Consider the following 22,553-nt stretch of genomic DNA (forward strand, 5'->3'; position numbering starts at 1 on the left):
AGAGTAAGTGAGCTTGGGAAGGAGACTTGTGTGAGGAAGTACTAGGAGAGACTGAGTACAGAATGGAAAAAGGTGAGAACAATGGAAGTAAGGGGAGTGGGGGAGGAATGGGATGTATTTAGGGAATCAGTGATGGATTGCGCAAAAGATGCTTGTGGCATGAGAAGAGTGGGAGGTGGGTTGATTAGAAAGGGTAGTGAGTGGTGGGATGAAGAAGTAAGAGTATTAGTGAAAGAGAAGAGAGAGGCATTTGGACGATTTTTGCAGGGAAAAAATGCAGTTGAGTGGGAGACGTATAAAAGAAAGAGACAGGAGGTCAAGAGAAAGGTGCAAGAGGTGAAAAAGAGGGCAAATGAGAGTTAGGGTGAGAGAGTATCATTAAATTTTAGGGAGAATAAAAAGATGTTCTGGAAGGAGGTAAATAAAGTGCGTAAGACAAGGGAGCAAATGGGAACTTCAGTGAAGGGCGCAAATGGGGAGGTGATAACAAGTAGTGGTGATGTGAGAAGGAGATGGAGTGAGTATTTTGAAGGTTTGTTGAATGTGTTTGATGATAGAGTGGCAGATATAGGGTGTTTTGGTCGAGGTGGTGTGCAAAGTGAGAGGGTTAGGGAAAATGATTTGGTAAACAGAGAAGAGGTAGTAAAAGCTTTGCGGAAGATGAAAGCAGGCAAGGCAGCAGGTTTGGATGGTATTGCAGTGGAATTTATTAAAAAAGGGGGTGACTGTATTGTTGACTGGTTGGTAAGGTTATTCAATGTATGTATGACTCACGGTGAGGTGCCTGAGGATTGGCGGAATGCGTGCATAGTGCCATTGTACAAAGGCAAAGGGGATAAGAGTGAGTGCTCAAATTACAGAGGTATAAGTTTGTTGAGTATTCCTGGTAAATTATATGGGAGGGTATTGATTGAGAGGGTGAAAGCATGTACAGAGCATCAGATTGGGGAAGAGCAGTGTGGTTTCAGAAGTGGTAGAGGATGTGTGGATCAGGTGTTTGCTTTGAAGAATGTATGTGAGAAATACTTAGAAAAGCAAATGGATTTGTATGTAGCATTTATGGATCTGGAGAAGGCATATGATAGAGTTGATAGAGATGCTCTGTGGAAGGTATTAAGAATATATGGTGTGGGAGGCAAGTTGTTAGAAGCAGTGAAAAGTTTTTATCGAGGATGTAAGGCATGTGTACGTGTAGGAAGAGAGGAAAGTGATTGGTTCTCAGTGAATGTAGGTTTGCGGCAGGGGTGTGTGATGTCTCCATGGTTGTTTAATTTGTTTATGGATGGGGTTGTTAGGGAGGTGAATGCAAGAGTTTTGGAAAGAGGGGCAAGTATGAAGTCTGTTGGGGATGAGAGAGCATGGGAAGTGAGTCAGTTGTTGTTCGCTGATGATACAGTGCTGGTGGCTGATTCATGTGAGACACTGCAGAAGCTGGTGACTGAGTTTGGTAAAGTGTGTGAAAGAAGAAAGTTAAGAGTAAATGTGAATAAGAGCAAGGTTATTAGGTACAGTAGGGTTGAGGGTCAAGTCAATTGGGAGGTGAGTTTGAATGGAGAAAAACTGGAGGAAGTGAAGTGTTTTAGATATCTGGGAGTGGATCTGGCAGCGGATGGAACCATGGAAGCGGAAGTGGATCATAGGGTGGGGGAGGGGGCGAAAATTCTGGGAGCCTTGAAGAATGTGTGGAAGTCGAGAACATTATCTCGGAAAGCAAAAATGAGTATGTTTGAAGGAATAGTGGTTCCAACAATGTTGTATGGTTGTGAGGCGTGGGCTATGGATAGAGTTGTGCGCAGGAGGTTGGATGTGCTGGAAATGAGATGTTTGAGGACAATGTTTGGTGTGAGGTGGTTTGATCGAGTGAGTAACGTAAGGGTAAGAGAGATGTGTGGAAATAAAAAGAGCGTGGTTGAGAGAGCAGAAGAGGGTGTTTTGAAATGGTTTGGGCACATGGAGAGAATGAGTGAGGAAAGATTGACCAAGAGGATATATGTGTTGGAGGTGGAGGGAACGAGGAGAAGAGGGAGACCAAATTGGAGGTGGAAAGATGGAGTGAAAAAGATTTTGTGTGATCGGGGCCTGAACATGCAGGAGGGTGAAAGGAGGGCAAGGAATAGAGTGAATTGGAGCGATGTGGTATACCGGGGTTGACGTGCTGTCAGTGGATTGAATCGGGGCATGTGAAGCGTCTGGGGTAAACCATGGAAAGCTGTGTAGGTATGTATAGTTTGCGTGTGTGGACATATGTATATACATGTGTATGGGGGTGGGTTGGGCCATTTCTTTTGTCTGTTTCCTTGCAACCTCGCAAACGCGGGAGACAGCGACAAAGCCAAAAAAAAAAAAATATATATTTATTTATCTATTTTGCTTTGTTGCTGTCTCCCGCGTTTGCGAGGTAGCGCAAGGAAACAGACGAAAGAAATGGCCCAACCCACCCCCATACACATGTATATACATACATGTCCACACACGCAAATATACATACCTATACATATCAATGTACACATATATATACACACACAGACACATACATATGTATCCCTGGGGATAGGGGAGAAAGAATACTTCCCACGTATTCCCTGCGTGTTGTAGAAGGCGACTAAAAGGGAAGGGAGCGGGGGGCTGGAAATCCTCCCCTCTCATTTTTTTTTAATTTTCCAAAAGAAGGAACAGAGAAGGGGGCCAGGTGAGGTTATTCCCTCAAAGGCCCAGTCCTCTGTTCTTAACGCTACCTCGCTAATGCGGGAAATGGTGAATAGTATGAAAGAAAAAAAAATATATATATATATACCCATGCAGACAATTCACACTGTCTGCCTTTATTCATTCCCATCGCCACCTCGCCACACATGGAAATACCATCCCCATCCCCCCTCATGTGTGCGAGGTAGCGCTAGGAAAAGACAACAAAGGCTCCATTCGTTCACACTCAGTCTCTAGCTGTCATGCAATAATGCCCGAAACCACAGCTCCCTTTCCACATCCAGGCCCCACACAACTTTCCATGCTTTACCCCAGATGCTTCACATGCCCTGGTTCAATCCACTGACAGCACGTCAACCCCGGTATACCACATCGTTTCAATTCACTCTATTCCTTGCACGCCTTTCACCCTCCTGCATGTTCAGGCCCCAATCACTCAAAATCTTTTTCACTCCATCTTTCCACCTCCAATTTGGTCTCCCACTTCTCCTCATTCCCTCCACCTCTGACACATATATCCTCTTTGTCAATCTTTCCTCATTCATTCTCTCCATGTGACCAAACCATTTCAAAACACCCTCTTCTGCTCTCTCAACCACACTCTTTTTATTTCCATACATCTCTCTTACCCTATTATTACTTACTCGATCAAACCACCTCACACCACATATTGTCCTCAAATATCTCATTTCCAGCACATCCATCCTCCTGCGCACAACTCTATCCATAGCCCACACCTCGCAACCATATAACATTGTTGGAACCACTATTTCTTCAAACATACCCATTTTTGCTTTCCGAGATAATGTTCTTGACTTCCAAACATTCTTCAACGATCCCAGAATTTTCGCCCCTCCCCCACCCTATGATTCACTTCCGCTTCCATGGTTCCATCCACTGCCAAATCCACTCCCAGATATCTAAAACACTTCACTTCCTCCAGTTCTTCTCCATTCAAACTTACCTCCCAATTGACTTGACCCTCAACCCTACTGTACCTAATAACCTTGCTCTTATTCACATTTGCTCTCAACTTTCTTCTTTCACACACTTTACCAAACTCAGTCACCAGCTTCTGCAGTTTCTCACATGAATCAGCCACCATCGCTGTATCATCAGCGAACAACAACTGACTCACCCCCCAAGCTCTCTCATCCACAACAGACTGCATACTTGCCCCTTGCCAATTGACTTGACCCTCAACCCTACTGTACCTAATAACCTTGCTCTTATTCACATTTGCTCTCAACTTTCTTCTTTCACACACTTTACCAAACTCAGTCACCAGCTTCTGCAGTTTCTCACATGAATCAGCCACCAGCGCTGTATCATCAGCGAACAACAACTGACTCACCTCCCAAGCTCTCTCATCCACAACAGACTGCATACTTGCCCCTCTTTCCAAAGCTCTTGCATTCATCTCCCTAACAACCCCATCCATAAACAAATTAAACAACCATGGAGACATCACAAACTCCTGTCGCAAACCTACATTTACTGAGAACCAATCACTTTCCTCTCTTCCTACACGTACACATGCCTTATATCCTCGATAAAAACTTTTCACTGCTTCTAACAACTTGCCTCCCACACCATATATCCTTAATACCTTCCTCAGAGCATCTCTATCAACTCTATCATATGCCTTCTCCAGATCCATAAATGCTACATACAAATCCATTTGCTTTCCTAAGTATTTCTCACATACATTCTTCAAAGCAAACACCTGATCCACACATCCTCTACCACTTCTGAAACCACATTGCTCTTCCCCAATCTGATGTTCTGTACATGTCTTCACCCTCTCAATCAATACCCTCCCATATAATTTCCCAGGGATACTCAACAAACTTATACCTCTGTAATTTGAGCACTCATTCTTATCCCCTTTGCCTTTGTACAATGGCACTATGCAAGCATTCCACCAATCCTCAGGCACCTGACCATGAATCATGGAAGCGGAAGTGAATCATAGGGTGGGGGAGGGGGCAAAAATTCTGGGAGCCTTGAAGAATGTGTGGAAGTCGAGAACATTATCTCGGAAAGCAAAAATTGATATGTTTGAAGGAATAGTGGTTCCAACAATGTTGTATGGTTGCGAGGTGTGGGCTATGGATAGAGTTGTGCGCAGGAGGGTGGAGGTGCTGGAAATGAGATGTTTGAGGACAATATGTGGTGTGAGGTGGTTTGATCGAGTGAGTAATGGTAGGGTAAGAGAGATGTGTGGTAACAAAAAAGTGTGGTTGAGAGAGCAGAAGAGGGTGTTTTGAAATGGTTTGGTCACAGGGAGAGAATAAGAGGGGAAAGATTGACAAAGAGGATATATGTGTCAGAGGTGGAGGGAACGAGAAGTGGGAGACCAAATTGGAGGTGAAAAGATGGAGTGAAAAAGATTTTTAGTGATCGGGGCCTGAACATGCAGGAGGGTGAAAGGTGTGCAAGGAATAGAGTGAACTGGAACGATGTGGTATACCGGGGTCAATGTGCTGTCAATGGATTGAACCAAGGCATGTGAAGTGTCTGGGGTAAACTATGGAAAGTTCTGTGGGGCCTGGATGTGGAAAGGGAGCTGTGGTTTCAGTGCATTATACATGACAGCTAGAGACTGAGTGTGAACGAATGGGGCCTTTTGTCGTCTTTTCCTAGCGTTATCTTGCTTTCCAAGATAACGTTCTTGACTTCCACACATTTTTTAACGCTCCCCTAAGTTTTGCCCCCTCCCCCACCCAGTGACTCACTTCCGCTTCCATGGTTCCATCCGCTGCCAAATCCACTCCCACGTATCTAAAACGCTTCACTTCCTCCAGTTTTTCTCCACTCAAACTTACCTCTCAAATGACTTGTCCCTCAACCCTACTGTACCTAAAAACCTTGCTCTTATCCACATTTACTCTCAGCTTTCTTCCTTCACACACTTTACAACTTCTGCAGTTTCTCACCCAAATCAGCCACCAGCGCTGTATCATCAGCGAACAACAACTGACTCACTTTCCGAGCTCTCTCATCTACAACAGACTGCATACTTGCCACTCTTTCCAAAACTCCTGCATTCACCTCCTTAACAACCTCATCCATAAACAAATTAAACAACCATGGAGACATCACACACCCCTGCCGCAAACCAACATTCACTGAGAACCAATCATTTTCCTCTCTTCCTACTTGTACACATATCTTACATCCCCGATAAAAACTTTTCACTGCTTCTGACAACTTACCTTTACACCATATATTCTTAATATCTTCCACTGAGCATCTCTATCAACTCTTATCATATGCCTTCTCCAGATCCAAAAATGCTACATACAAATCAATTTGCTTTTCTAAGTATTTCTCACATACATTCTTCAAAGCAAACACCTGATCCACACATCATATACCACTTCTGAAACCACAATGCTCTTCCCCAATCTGATGCTCTGTACGTGCCTTCACCCTCTCAATCAATACCCTCCCTTCCCAGGAATACTCAACAAACTTATACCTCTGTAATATGAGCACTCACCTTTATCCCATTTGCCTTTGTACAAAGGCACTATGCAAGCATTCCGCCAATCCTCAGGTACCTCACCATGAGTCATACATACATTAAATAACCTTACCGACCAGTCAACAACACAGTCACCCCTTTTTTAATAAATTCCCCTGCAATCCAAACCCGCTGCCTTGCTGGCTTTCATCTTCTGCAAAGCTTTTACTACCTCTTCGCTGTTTACCAAATAATTTTCCCTAACCCTCTCACTTTGCACACCACCTTGACCAAAACACCCTATATCTGCCACTCTATCATCAAACACATTTAACAAACCTTCAAAATACTCACTCCATCTCCTCACATCACCACAACTTGTTATCACCTCCCCATTAGCCCCCTTCACTGCTGTTCCCATTTGTTCCCTTGTCTTACGCACTTTATTTACCTACTTCCAAAACATCTTATTCTCCCTAAAATTTAATGATACTCTCTCACCTTAACTCTCATTTGCCCTCTTTTTCACATCTTGCACCTTTCTCTTGACTTCCTGCCTCTTTCTTTTCTACATCTAGTCATTTGCATTATTTCCCTGCAAAAATCGTCCAAATGCCTCTCTCTTCTCTTTCACTAATAATCCTACTTCTTCATCCCACCACTCACTACCCTTTCTAATCTGCCCACCTCCCACACTTCTCATGCCATAAGCATCTTTTGCGCAAGCTATCACTGCTTCCCTAAATACATCCCATTCCTCCCCCACTCCCCTTACATCCTTCGTTCTCACCTTTTTCCATTCTGTACTTAGTCTCTCCTGGTACTTCCTTACACAAATCTCCTTATCATTATACATAATCGCTGTTTCCCGTGTCAGCGAGGTAGTGCCATGAAACAGATGAAGAATGGCCCATACACTCATATACAGAGACTAAGTTTACCGACAAGCTGGGAAGCAAAATCTTATGAAATCATATTTTTAACCTGTAAATACATGTAGCACCCTACCTGAATCTGCTAGAAGAGTCCTTGCAGTCAATCTGGTTGTCATCATCTATGAGGATCTGTGTGCCAGCTGGTCCTCTTTGCACCTTGAGAAGACCACCTGTGAATGCTCGCAGGTCATCTGATTCCTCTTTGCTGGACCCATACAGTACTGACCCATCAATAAATGATGTAACTTGATTGATCTGTTCCCGTGGACCTGCACAAATGAAGCCAAGATATTCAGGAGAACAGAGACTCCACGAGATGGAAATATTGCAGGAAAATGTTGAGAAACTCAAAAGATGTTATAATATGGTTCTTATGTGAAGTAAAATGTTGAGGAACTCAGAGAATGTTGTTTAATGTGGTTCTTATGAATAGAAAAATGTTGAGGAACTCGGAGAATGTTGTATAATATGATTTTTATGTAAAGGAAAACATTGAGAAACATAGAGAATGTTGTATAATAAGGTTCTTATGTACAGGAAAATGTGAGAAACTCAGAGAATGTTGCATAATATGGTTCCCATGTACAATCAAAACAAATATAAAGTCATGTAAACAGGCAACAGCAAGTAATATGGAAGATATAATTACAGAATGGGGCGAGCATCGTAGAAAGACAGAAATCGAAGAGTTTATGTACTCCTAACATTATGTCATGTGCTCATGCTGCTAAAGGTGTAGCATAACTGAATACTCCATAAGGGTGAATAAAGAGAATATTCAGAAATTTCCTTTATCAACTGCCTTTCCTATTCTGAGAGGCAGCATCAAGAAAAACCAATACATGGTCTCATTTGCATGCATCCAGTCTCAAGCTGTAATGTATGATGCATCAAAACCAGTCCACAGCAAAGCCCCACATGCTGTTCTTTAGTTTACCTTGAATGCTTCACATGCCTTGATTTAGTCCATCTTCAGCACATATCTTCCTATACAGCCTACCATAATGCTCTGATTCTTTCTTACCAAAGCATCCTCTCACAATCCCGAATTTTCTGGCCCTGAAGCCTTCTGCACTCCATTCTTCCATCTACTCCCTGGTCTCTCCTACTCACTTTCTTCCTTGGATTCTGAAAGCTTTTGTCAATTCATGGAATAAGCAGACCAAGCTTGTCACCCTCCCACCAAAGAATATGTAAATAAGATGAGGAAAGTAAAAGGAGGGGTTTTAACATTAACATAAGTTAAAGGACTTGCCAAGAAAAATCAAATGAGTTTGGATTGATAGCAGAGATATGGCCAAAATCCTTGAATTACAACACATTTTTGAATCTATTAAAAAAGGGGGTGACTGTATTGTTGACTGGTTGGTAAGGTTATTTAATGTATGTATGACTCATGGTGAGGTGCCTGAGGATTGGCAGAATGCGTGCATAGTGCCATTGTACAAAGGCAAAGGGGATAAGAGTGAGTGCTCAAATTACAGAAGTATAAGTTTGTTGAGTATTCCTGGTAAATTATATGGGAGGGTATTGATTGAGAGGGTGAAGGCATGTACAGAGCATCAGATTGGGAAAGAGCAGTGTGGTTTCAGAAGTGGTAGAGGATGTGTGGATCAGGTGTTTGCTTTGAAGAATTTTTTTTTCTTTTTTTTTTTTTGCTTTGTCGCTGTCTCCCGCGTTTGCGAGGTAGCGCAAGGAAACAGACGAAAGAAATGGCCCAACCCACCCCCATACACATGCCTTGATTCAACCCACTGACAGCACGTCAACCCCGGTATACCACATCGCTCCAATTCACTCTATTCTTTGCCCTCCTTTCACCCTCCTGCATGTTCAGGCCCCGATCACACAAAATCTTTTTCACTCCATCTTTCCACCTCCAATTTGGTCTCCCTCTTCTCCTCGTTTCCTCCACCTCCGACACATATATCCTCTTGATCAATCTTTCCTCACTCATTCTCTCCATGTGACCAAACCATTGCAAAACACCCTCTTCTGCTCTCTCAACCACGCTCTTTTTATTTCCACACATCTCTCTTACCCTTACGTTACTTACTCGATCAAACCACCTCACACCACACATTGTCCTCAAACTTCTCATTTCCAGCACATCCATCCTCCTGCGCACAACTCTATCCATAGTCCACGCCTCGCAACCATACAACATTGTTGGAACCACTATTCCTTCAAACATACCCATTTTTGCTTTCCGAGATAATGTTCTCGACTTCCACACATTCTTCAAGGCTCCCAGAATTTTCGCCCCTCCCCCACCCTTTGATCCACTTCCGCTTCCATGGTTCCATCCGCTGCCAGATCCACTCCCAGATATCTAAAACACTTCACTTCCTCCAGTTTTTCTCCATTCAAACTCACCTCCCAATTGAATTGACCCTCAACCCTACTGTACCTAATAACCCTGCTCTTATTCACATTTACTCTTAACTTTCTTCTTTCACACACTTTACCAAACTCAGTCACCAGCTTCTGCAGTTTCTCACATGAATCAGCCACCAGCGCTGTATCATCAGCGAACAACAACTGACTCTCTTCCCAAGCTCTCTCATCCCCAACAGACTTCATACTTGCCCCTCTTTCCAAAACTCTTACATTCACCTCCCTAACAACCCCATCCATAAACAAATCAAACAACCGTGGAGACATCACACACCCCTGCCGCAAACCTACATTCACTGAGAACCAATCACTTTCCTCTCTTCCTACACGTACACATGCCTTACATCCTCGATAAAAACTTTTCACTGCTTCTAACAACTTGCCTCCCACACCATATATTCTTAATACCTTCCACAGAGAAATACTTAGAAAAGCAAATGGATTTGTATGTAGCATTTATGGATCTGGAAAAGGCATATGATAGAGTTGATAGAGATGCTCTGTGGAGGGTATTAAGAATATATGGTGTGGAAGGCAAGTTGTTAGAAGCATTGAAAAGTTTTTAGCAAGGATGTAAGGCATGTGTACGTGTAGGAAGAGAGGAAAGTGATTGGTTCTCAGTGAATGTAGGTTTGCGGCAGGGGTGTGTGATGTCTCCATGGTTGTTTAATTTGTTTATGGATGGGGTTGTTAGGGAGGTGAATGCAAGAGTTTTGGAAAGAGGGGCAAGTATGAAGTCTGTTGTGGATGAGAGAGCTTGGGAAGTGAGTCAGTTGTTGTTCGCTGATGGTACAGCGCTGGTGGCTGATTCATGTGAGAAACTGCAGAAGCTGGTGACTGAGTTTGGTAAAGTGTGTGAAAGAAGAAAGCTAAGAGTAAATGTGAATAAGAGCAAGGTTATTAGGTACAGTAGGGTTGAGGGTCAAGTCAATTGGGAGGTAAGTTTGAATGGAGAAAAACTGGAGGAAGTAAAGTGTTTCAGATATCTGGGAGTGGATCTGGCATCGGATGGAACCATGGAAGCGGAAGTGAATCATAGGGTGGGGGAGGGGGCAAAAATCCTGGGATCCTTGAAGAATGTTTGGAAGTCGAGAACATTATCTCGGAAAGCAAAAATGGGTATGCTTGAAGGAATAGTGGTTCCAACAATGTTGTATGGTTTCGAGGCATGGGCTATGGATAGAGTTGTGCGCAGGAGGGTGGATGTGCTGGAAATGAGATGTTTGAGGACAATATGTGGTGTGAGGTGGTTTGATCGAGTAAGTAATGTAAGGGTAAGAGAGATGTGTGGAAATAAAAAGAGCATGGTTGAGAGAGCAGAAGAGGGTGTTTTGAAATGGTTTGGGCACATGGAGAAAATGAATGAGGAAAGATTGACCAAGAGGATATATGTGTCGGAGGTGGAGGGAACGAGGAGAAGTGGGAGACCAAATTGGAGGTGGAAAGATGGAGTGAAAAAGATTTTGAGTGATCGGGGCTTGAACATGCAGGAGGGTGAAAGGCGGGCAAGGAATAGAGTGAATTGGATCGATGTGGTATACCAGGGTTGACATGCTGTCAGTGGATTGAATCAGGGCATGTGAAGCGTCTGGGGTAAACCATGGAAAGTTGTGTGGGGCCTGGATGTGGAAAGGGAGCTGTGGTTTCAGGCATTATTGCATGACAGCTAGAGACTGAGTGTGAACGAATGGGGCCTTTGTTGTATTTTCCTAGCGCTACCTCGCACACATGAGGGGGGAGGGGGATGGTATTCCATGTGTGGCGAGGTGGCGATGGGAATGAATAAAGGCAGACAGTGTGAATTGTGTGCATGGGTATATATGTATGTGTCCGTGTGTGTATATATATGTGTACATTGAGATTTATAGGTATGTATATTTGCGTGTGTGGACGTGTATGTATATACATGTGTATGGGGGTGGGTTGGGCCATTTCTTTCGTCTGTTTCCTTGCGATACCTCGCAAACGCGGGAGACAGCGACAAAGCAAAATAAATAAAAAAAAATATATTTTGAATATGTAGATTAGTCTGTGTTTATCATTATCAAACCAAGGCACAAAAACAAGAAAATGAATCATTCCTTTACTGACAATGTTAATTTCCAGAAATGCATTTTCAGAGTGAGCAGTTGAGTCTTAGCTTAATTACCTTCAAGAACAATTATAAGTATCACCCAGATGATAAAAGCTAAAAGATATGAATGTTTAAGTCTACAGGTTTCCAAACTCACTCACTCACACATAAATGCAACTACATAACCATGAACTTGGTCCATATGTTCTCTATCTTCTATCATTACAAAGGAAAAAATACATTAAGTCCAAATGCCTGCAATATTCTGTTACTCTTTGTGTTATCACCATATACATCTCCCAATCCAGCTATATCTCTGATGCCTGTTCCTAGATGAAATTTCCTAAAGGGGGTGGCCACAGCAAAAAATCTCCATAACAAGTAAACTTCAGTGGCACTTCTTAGCCCTTAGTGTCTCATCCTTAACAGGCCACTGGCAGAGGGCAACTCTAACACAATATTTTCTGATGGTACTACCTAATGTTCCTACTGACTGCTTCTACCGGCAGTAATGCTCCTCTCAAATGCTCCTACCTACTAACACTTCTACCTAATGTTTCTACCAAATGCTCCTGCCTAAATTTTTCTCTGTACTACTTCTATATATTGCTCCTACCATTTTGCCAAAAAAAAAGGGCTAGCACAAAGTGCTCACCGCAGGAAAATCTAAAGTTACAAAGAATGAGCAGCGTGAGTTAAGTGTTGTCAAATGTCATATATGACAAAGAAAGATTGTATATTGTGGACAGCATGCCAGTAGTCCATGTGTGGGTGAGGCAGAATGAAGACAGCTACCAGGGTCAGAGGAGTCAAACTTGACAACCACTAGAGTGCAGACTCACTATGCAGCTGTCACTAACCCTTACAATACCCAGACGGGTAGTACTGGTAAATCTCTCCCTGTTTGTTGGTGGTCTACCAACTACTACCAACTTCTCCACATACAACAAACTCTTATTTCTCAAAAGTGCCATGTTGTTTAAAGATATGCCAAACAAATATTAATTTCCCATAGGAATACATGAAATAATGGGGAACGCATTCCAGACACAGAAATTTCATGAAAACCTTTACAGAAGTATAAAAAATATTAAATTAACTCAAAAATAAAAGCATATATAGATTATAGTGGATAAAATGAAATTTACATTCACCAATACATGACTTTTTTGTAACAATCTGACATTAACAGAATTTTTGTTGTGGGGTTCAATGTTGGAATGAGTATAATGGATCATGCCTGTAAACACCTAATTACTACTATCACTGGATATATGAGTAATAACAATAGATTCTGACGATTGATTATTTTTTCTCATCACTGGAGTTAATGACAGATTCCTTTTTTCAAGAAGTTATCCAATGAAGTGTGCTCAACAGACTTTTGCCACTCTCTGTAAATTGTTTAGCAGCATTCAACTAAATGATCCACATCCCTACAAACACTGAAACTCTGGTTTCCCTTGGGATCTATCCATCCATCTATATCTCTGATACCCATTCCCTCCAAGATCTCCCATCAAAGGGGTGGCCAGGGAAAAAGAGTCTTCACTTATCCCTGTCCATACATGTCTCCCTCGCATGCACCATTCCACACATACTTTCACAGTTTCTCTAATCTCTTTTCTCCATGTCACAGGTGGTCTCCTCAGACCAACCCCTTTAATTGTGCAACCATACACTATCCTTGTAAGCTACCTGTCTGTCTTGCACTCTTTCCATACAACCATACCACTCAAAGTATTTCGTTTCACCCACTCTACCATTCCACAATTCATTCCCTTTGTATTCCCTGGAGTCTATCTCTTGAAAAATTGACTGCACTTTTTGTTGTTAACTGATGAGTGATTTCTTCTAATTTTTTTTCTCTCCCTCCTCATCATCCCATGAAGCTCCAATCATCCTCCCCACCTTAACCAGTTCTTCATTTATGATGACTTCACTGTGCGAGTCAAAGAACTCAACCACTTCTTCATTTATGATGACTTCACTGTGCGAGTCAAAGAACTCAACCACATCACCTTTCTTGATATTACAGAAACTCATACTATGTGAGTTTAAAAATTTTTGGATTACAGATCCTTGGGAATCAAATGCATGAAAAGAATGCACACATTCAGGCTATATCTTCTTTTAAGCGCCTTTCTGTTTTAACTGTTGATTTCAACCCATGAGTTGCCAAATGTTCTTAATGCATGCATGTAATTTTCCCAGAATTCTTGGACCATTGACTGATCCTCTCTCTCCGTGTCTCATGAATAATCTGAGGAAATGTTCTCCTCAGGTAATAAAAATGAAAGATGGAGATTAAGCTTTGATCCAAAGGTTGAATTAAAGTTATTGTGTTCTTTGGTAACATATTCACTCCTAATGGGGATGGACAAATAATCATTCATATTGACTGGATGAGTAGGTGACTTGCTGTGGGGCAACAATGTTCCATATGTGATGTTCTTTTGGTTGTAATATTTTTCTATAGCAGGGCAGAAATATAATATGAACATCTTTGAAAATCTTCCTAGTTATCCATGCCTTCTTATTTGGTTACCATGCAACGGAGAAAGAATACTTGGTAAATCCCTTTTTATCCCTTGGATTTCTGTCATGATAATCAAGTTAGGGCATCAGCTTAAATTCTCCATCTGCATTGGCTTCCTGAAAACAGTTAACTAATCCTTTGCTTCCTTAAGTCATGATGCAGACTTTTCTTCAGGATATATGTAAGTTCTACTGGTTCTTTTCCTTCCAAAAGAGGCCAGTTTCACTAATAGTGAAGACCCTACATAGCAAGTAACCTCATCCCTCAATTAATTACAGGCTTTAAAACTTCAGGATATGCTTCTGCTTCTCAATCAAAGAACTTGCTTTAAAAATTCAATTGGACGATGATTCACCTTCCTCATTTTCTGAATCTTCAAAGAGACACCTGGATTACTATTGAATTACTTAGAGAAATATGCTGCTGCATCTAGTCTTTGATTCATACACTCAATAAGTTTTCCATCATCTCCATACACAAATAACACATACCAATCTTGTTCATTATTAAGGGCATTGCACCCCAACTTATGAACTTTCTTTTCTCTTTATTTTTCCCGATAGTATGCAAAGTAAATTTAGCCATGTGCAATGAATTAGCAACTCACCTCATCATGATCCATACATACACTGAAAATTCTTCCCAACAAATCAACAACACAGTCACCTCCTTTCTTAATAGATTCATCTGCTATACCATCCACTCCAGCTGCCTTGCCATATTTCATCTTATGCAAGGCTTTCACCACCTCTTATCTCTTTTCCAAACCACTCTCCATGACTCTCTCACTTCACATATCATCCCATACAAAACACCCTACATCTGCCACTCTATCATCGAAACACATTTAACACCTTATCACTCATATGTCCTCTTTTATTCAGCTCCATTTTTCATTTGATCTACTGCTGCTTTCTCTAACACCTCCAATCACTTTCTCCTTCTCTGCAAATGTCACCCATAAACCTTTCACTAACAGATTACCTTTCTTGTTTTCCCACACACTGCACTTCTCAAATGCTCACATCCCATCTGCATGCCACATGCTTCACCTGAACATGTAAGAAATGCTTCCCTCATCCACTCCCCTAGTTTTGTTTTCTCTCATCTAATGTCATTCTTCACCCAGTCTCTCTTGGTATCTCTAAACAAAAGCCTTTCTCTACACTCAGTTTTTCCAATCTCTTCCCACACATGTCATTTACTCTTTTCTTGAACTTTTATCAACCTTCACAATCATATCTACCATGAAATGACCAGACATCTTACTAACCTGTCCCTCTCAGCACATTCACATCCAACAGAATTTCCTTTACATGCCAAGCTATCAGTACATAATCCAGTAAGGGCCATTAACCCCCAACTCTATTCACTCACAAATACCAATGCATGCATCTTTTTTTTAAAACATGTATTCCTAATCATCAATCCTTTTTCAGCTGATCTATATCATAATTAGACAAGTCTCAATTTGTATGAAAAAAATCACTTTCAAGTGTAATTATTCATTAATATCTAAAAAAGATTTTGCCTTTTTTGTGCACTGGAATGCAAAAAAATCAATTATGTACCAAAATGGTAAAGGTTAAAGGGTTTGTATGGCTTAAAAGATATAAATCATTCTCTCCAGGATCTACACAATGTAAATTAGCATCTTTAGCTTGTTTTCAAGGATATTGCAACTAGTGTCATTCATATTTTCTTAGAAGCACCAGATGCTTCAAAAGCATGTATTTCACCATGTGGAGAAACACAGTGCTTTAACAATCCAAATAACATATGGTTAAACAAGAGCAATAATGCAACATGGTTACCTAAGCCAAGTTTCAACAAAGACTAATATCAGGACACAGTGTATGAATGACTGGTGGGCTTTGCATGTATAGCTAACTAATGGAGGTTATCTGCACTAAGCAGCTTGAGGACAGTCATATGAATCCAATGAGCATACAAAGTCAAACAAGTCCTTCTTATCATTTTTTTTTTCATACATGTTTTCCTTTCCTGTGTTAGTGGGGATGCAACAGGAACAGATGACTGAACTTTAGAGGAAAAGTCCTCTCTTAGAAGCTGATCCTACTCTTAGTTGCTTTTATGCTTGAAGAATATACCTAGACAGTATTCTTTTCTCCTATCCCAGGAATACTCTGCTTAACACTCTATTTCATTTAAACAAAAAGTAAATCCTCACTCACCAAGTGTACAACCAGTTCTGGGAGCTGTGCCTGATCGGACATACTCCTGGCATTTCTGTCTTAGAGGACCATAAACTGGGTCTTCATCTGGTATCCTAATTGGGTAACATTCTGGATGGAAGTCACTGAAGTTGACTCCACAACATCGCAGTCGCTGTCCAATATACCCTTAAAGAGAAAAAATGAGTAAGATGATGGGATATGTGATGGAATGGAAAGTAATGAAGGCAGAGAAAAAAGACAATGAGATAAAAGTTATGTTTACATTGGGTATATCCAATGAAGGAGCAGGGCTCAGGGACAGGAGTTGAAATCATAAAAGGCTATGGTGCGATTAATGAGGAGCAAAGCTTCGGAACAGGGTAACAAGAAATCACTGCTTGAGGTAAAGGTGACTGGTGGGAATGAACCTAAAGAAACACAACTAATGATAAAAGGCTAAAGAATAACAAAAAACATAAATAAATGCCAAAGAAAACAAGAATTGGTACGATTTACAAGTCTAAATTCAATCACAGCATTTGAGGGAGTACCTGAAGATAAATAACAAATTAGTAGACAGGTCTGACTGCACATGTGAATGATATCAAACTAAGGGAAATTGCCTACTGTAAACTAAAAGCTAACATATAATAATGAAACATTAAATGGAAATATGGAGGCAATGAGATGGAGGAAGTTAAATGCCAGCATGTGGAGAAAGGGCTGAGTGTTTGGTATGCTGGGGCTGGGGAGGTTGGGGTATGTTAAAGAAACATAGGAGTTAACAATGTACCTGACCTGTCATCTGAGCTCCACATCAGTATAACTGTAAAACAGACTGACTATTTTTTCTTAAGTGACCAACATGACACAGGCAATATCAAGACCATGTCATGTGAAATGGAAAAATAAGAGAAAAAGAATGGAGAAATTAAACTTCACTTTTAATGTAAATGTAAATGTAAACTTCACTTTTAAAGGAAGAAAGGTTATATACAGAAACAGAGAAAGATGAAAGAGAATTCCAAAGTTTTGCTGTCTGAGGAGAGAAGGAGGTATCATACTGGTCAATCCTTGTGTGGCATCTCAACACAGAAACAATGGTAAGCAGAAACCAGATGCATGCTCTGAGTCCAAGCCTTGGTGACAGGGACACATGCAAAGAGTTTACAAGAGCAGTGTAACTAGGAAACATGAAAAGGGCATCAACATTGTGATAGACAGAAAGAGCTGGTTGCAAAGACATGATCCCAGGAAAATTGATGAATTGGAAAAGTTTGGATTCCAATCTCAAGGGGCAGATCAATGAATAAACCCCTCAGATAGGGGAACAGTACTTCATACTAGGGCAAATAAAACCCGTGAAGATATGGCAAATATTGGAACTGGATTTGAGTATATGGTTAAGAAAATGTTTTGTGACCTATTCATAACATACATAAGACCAAGGCCTTTCATGTCTGGTTACTGCACCTAAATAAGTACAAAGATCTAAATGAGAGGGTTCAGAGAAGGGCAACGAAAATGGTCCTGAATTAAGAGAGATGAGCTATGATAATAGAGAAGAGAGAGAGACAGAAAGAAGGGTGACCTGATTTCAGTTTCAAGTTTCCAAATCAGTTGTATGATATCAAAAGTGAACAGTTCTTAGGGAGTTGGAATGTTGGAGTAACAAGAGGCCATGAAAAGAAGCTATTCAAGAGGATTATTATAAATTTATGTAAAGAAGCACTCTTTCAGTGCAAAGGAGGTGAATGGTTGGAATAGAGTAAGCAACGAGATTTTGGATACCAGAAATATGCAAATGTTTATAAGCCTACTTGATAGTAAAGACAGTTCAAAAGATGAGGACTAATAAATTAAGGACTTCCCTCAAACTATACAAACTAGTAATTACAAATAAGTGATTACATACTGGGCATAGAAGCTACATGGAGTGGGAAATGTTTGGCAGTAAACTCGATTGAGAGATGGGATAGTTTCATTTTTTATAAGTTAAAAAATTTTTTTTAGTTATCTATATATGTATTAGAGCTAAAAAACATATTGCAGCTAAAAGAATAATCACACTGCCATAAAAAAGTATAAAAGGAAAGCAGGGGTACATTAACTGACTCTACACTGTGTCGATCCTTGCAAAATCAAATCATCCCATGACCATAGTTTGTTCACACAGGTTGAATGTTACTGAACGGTCTTCTCTTAGAAAGGTGAGGAAGAAGTGAAAGCAGTGTAACAACATCATCACTGGATCAGGTAGACTAACCAGCCATCTGCGGTGTGTGAGAAAGGTCATGTGAGATGAACTGGCCGAAGATTGCAGCAATGGCTGTCATGTATTTGTGTGGTGTGTCATGGTCACGGTGGATGATGAGGCTGATGCTGCGTGCTGAGGGCAGGAATTCTCCACCAGAGGACTGTCGAGGAACCGACACTCCATCACCATAGTTGGCTGGGAGAAAGCGAAGGTATCGGGTGATGGCATTGCCCCAGCGAGGGTTCTGTACATTGTTGCAGTAGCCGTTGAAAGCACGATACTTGCGTGGTTGGCAAGGGAAGTCAACCTCAACTGGACACTGGTCACCCAACACTGTTCCCCTAACGTCTGCTGTTGGTAAACCATACGTCACCTGATCTTTGTCCAGCCTGAACCTGAAACAAGTCACTTTCATTCAAGAGAAAGTTGCACTTTTAATAAAAAGTTCACCATTTAAGAAACACTAGTTGAAAAAAAAAATCCTATTTTGCATGTAACTAATTACTTATCATGGTACATAAAGGTGTTCAATGAACATATAATCAGAGTTTGTATAAAAAACACCATAAACCGCTAATTCTGGCAACACAGTCCTTACATGAAGAATAATTTGTGTGAAATCTTGTCTGAGCTGCAAAAGCAATCAGATGATATACTCATCAATATGGTTATATTTCTGAGACATCACTATGTTCAGTCTTTCTAAAGGTGCATGGTGGATACTAAGTTGGCAGTTCCATATAAAGAATTTAGACCTTTGATTCTATGTTCCTATCCCCATAATTGGTATTTTACCCCTGAAGACCTTCCAGCTCATATTCTACTAGACATGACACCAAAACACATTCCTCACTCTCTGCTGCAATGTTTTAGAGTTAAAAAGCACACATCAACTCCAGACATGATGAAGACTAAGGAACAGTAATACAATTGTACAGCAAGTTGGTGGATATTCAGTGAAACACAGATGCAGTCACATAGATTAGTAGAAACATATACTAAGAGAAGACTGTTCTCTGGCTCTACTTGCAAATAGTAATACTGTGATGAAAGGAATCCAGCAGCGTTAAGGATCTTACTGCTCCAAATGATCCCACCTTACCCTGCTCCTTCATGGAGTGCATTTGCAAAGCACATGAACCCCATAAAAGGAGTTCTGAAGTTGGATAACCGCTAAAACAGGAATATTTTCATTCATAATTACCACAGGACCAGTTTCTATGAAAGTCCAGGTGTTACCCAGGGCCTCTTTCTAAGGCTCTGCAACCCATGGCTGCATTACTTCCAGTTGCAGGAAAATGTAGACTCCTTTAGAGTGAAAAGTCCTTTGAAAATACTGAATTCCTTATCATACAGCCTCTCTAAAGATGAATTTTCATACATGATGTAATCTCTTGAAGAAGTAGCAGAATAACACCATCATTTCTTGGGAACACATATGACACATCATGACAATCACTCCTCACACCAGTAACAACAATACAAAAGCAATATACATACTAAGTGCTCTAAGAACACCAACTGGTTTCAAATTTGGAAAAAAAAAAAAATAGAATCCCTCAACATGCTCTAGAAAATATATATCCACTCCACTTTATGCCTCACCTGCCTGGTGTACCATCTTCTCTAAAGCAAATACAACAAAGTTGCAAACCACATCAAAAAGTGCACTCAGAACAACCACTGGCTGCCACACAAGCAAAAACCCTCAACAGCTTCAAAATAAAACTAAGATCCTGCAAATAAACTCCCAACTCAATATGATCAGCATTCAAATCTATGAAGCAGCACTAGACCCTACCCATGCAAACCTGCCTAAGTAACCACCAACCTCCAGGTACATTTAAAAACCTTACCTCTAACACACTCCCAGTAGCCTCTTCCCATAACAAATATAACACTGACAAAACACATAAACACTGATGTAAGCCAAGCACTAAACAACTTACCTAAGTAACCTTCCTCCTCAGTCTTACACTTGATACCAACAGATGTACCGTACGTGTGCCACATGGTATGGTCTGGCTGTGTGACTCATCATCATATAAACCAGGTTTCATCATGACCCACATTACCCTTCATGCCCAAGGAGGCAAATCACAACGAAGGCACCGTGCATTTATTACTCAACTGCCCTATACACACACACACACACACACCACATAAATGTGGCACAACATCCTTACATTTGATTACCTATGGTACCCCCCATGGACCTGGCTGCAGCAAAAAAAATGTAGGTAGTAATTACGAATGTAAAGCTCCAAACGTTTTGAGCTAGCATATAACATAATGAAAGGCTTCTCTAATAAATTGAAATTCTTAATTCAAAATACATCACACTAAATCCTCTGGCCGATAATCACTAAATACGAAGCAAATAATCATGAACTTTTTAATGATGAAATCAATTACATAATCATTTACATGATTTAATGGATTGAAGTTGACAAACTACATATTTGACCAAGAATGTGGATAGTGAGGTGAAGTTTCGATGTATTGCACATGAGAGCCATGGTGGACTACATTGACATTAACCTCCTTTATTACTGACACTCACATCTTCAGTAATGAAGGAAGGCAACATTATCTACTCTGACCTGCCCAAAATGTAGTTTCAGATATGCATATTTATCAATGATTCTTTATTTCCTTTAGAAATACGTATACTATATTTGATGAATATATATATTTTCCTCTCTAGTGAATCGGTTCCACGGCAGGTCATGCAGGGTCTGGTACATGTGGATGACAAATACTTTTCCTGTATATTTGAAGTATTTTCAATTAGCATTCACTGATTTCTTTTTTTTTTTTGGAGTGAGACAAAATTAGAATCAAATAACATGTGCGTTTATATACGTGTTTAAACTGGATACATAAAACATGGAAGCAATCTCGTCAACCAATGACCACATTCATTACATGTACAAAAATACTATGTCGTTCATTTATTCAAAATTATTACACGTTACCTGTTTGTTGTTACGTGTGAGGTGACACATATCTCGCTCAGGTCCACAAAAAATTGTACAACCTAGATGGTACCAGGTTGTGGTCAGGCACCAACATGCTCCTCACTCTCCATTATTACAATATTATTCTTGTTCACTTTATATTTACATTCTTTCACGTCCTCAAAACTCATTTGCTGAAGAAATGGTTCCTCTCGTGTTTCTTCATTGAATCATTGGAATGAAAGAAACAATGATAAAAAAAAAAAAGGCCCTCTTAATATTAAACCACAAAATTGTAACATTCTTTTGATACCTGGAGGACGTGGCAGGTGTTGGAAATTACTGACTACGCAGGAATAAACATCTATTTTTTAGGCACATCAGCTACATGAAAGTTATATATATATATATATATATATATATATATATATATATATATATATATAGAGAGAGAGAGAGAGAGAGAGAGAGAGAGAGAGAGAGAGAGAGAGAGAGAGAGAGAGAGAGAGAGAGAGAGAGAGAGAGCAGACAATGAGGCTATAACTTACTGCTGAGCTGTGTACTTGGTTGCCTCTTCTGAGATCAGGGCGATCCTGGAGATGTTCTTGGCCACCACCTTTGTCTTGTGTGAGGCAGCCATGTACCATGCTGGACTACCGGGCACCAGACGAGCGCCTGCAATCATACCACCAAACATGACCTCAGCCTTCTATTAAAAGCTCTTTACAATCAGCAGAGTTCAGAACACGAGGGTAACATCTGAGAATTAAGTGTAGGAGAGGGACGTGAGGAGACGTACGGGGGGACTTGAGAAAGTGTTGGGAGGGACGTGAGGAAGTGTAGGGATGGACGTGAATAATGGTACAGAGAGACGAGAGTGTATGGAGGGACGGGAGGAAGGTACATGTACGGAGGGACGTGAGAAAGTGTATAAGGGGACGTGAGGGAGTGTACGGAAGGACGTGAGAAAGTGTATTGAGGGACGTGAGGAAGTGTACGAAGGGACGTGAGAAAGTGTATGGAGGGACGTGAGGAAATG

The 22,553-nt window shown here is 40.8% G+C and overlaps 1 protein-coding gene across 3 annotated transcripts in view; it reads right to left on the reverse strand.

The window, feature by feature from the left end:
• The window catches only part of LOC139746613 (uncharacterized), a 257,343-nt gene that overhangs the window by 148,941 nt on the left and 85,849 nt on the right, over positions 1-22,553 (reverse strand). For all 3 annotated transcript variants that reach the window (XM_071658030.1, XM_071658029.1, XM_071658031.1), the window contains exons 4-7: positions 22,063-22,189; positions 18,564-18,949; positions 16,316-16,483; positions 7,184-7,379 (exon numbers count right to left, since the gene is read on the reverse strand). In XM_071658030.1, coding sequence (XP_071514131.1) covers positions 7,184-7,379; positions 16,316-16,483; positions 18,564-18,949; positions 22,063-22,189 — 877 coding nt within the window. The remainder of the gene's footprint in view (positions 1-7,183; positions 7,380-16,315; positions 16,484-18,563; positions 18,950-22,062; positions 22,190-22,553) is intronic.

This window comes from Panulirus ornatus, chromosome 65 (assembly GCF_036320965.1).
Source record: "Panulirus ornatus isolate Po-2019 chromosome 65, ASM3632096v1, whole genome shotgun sequence".
Classification (NCBI taxonomy): domain Eukaryota; kingdom Metazoa; phylum Arthropoda; class Malacostraca; order Decapoda; family Palinuridae; genus Panulirus; species Panulirus ornatus.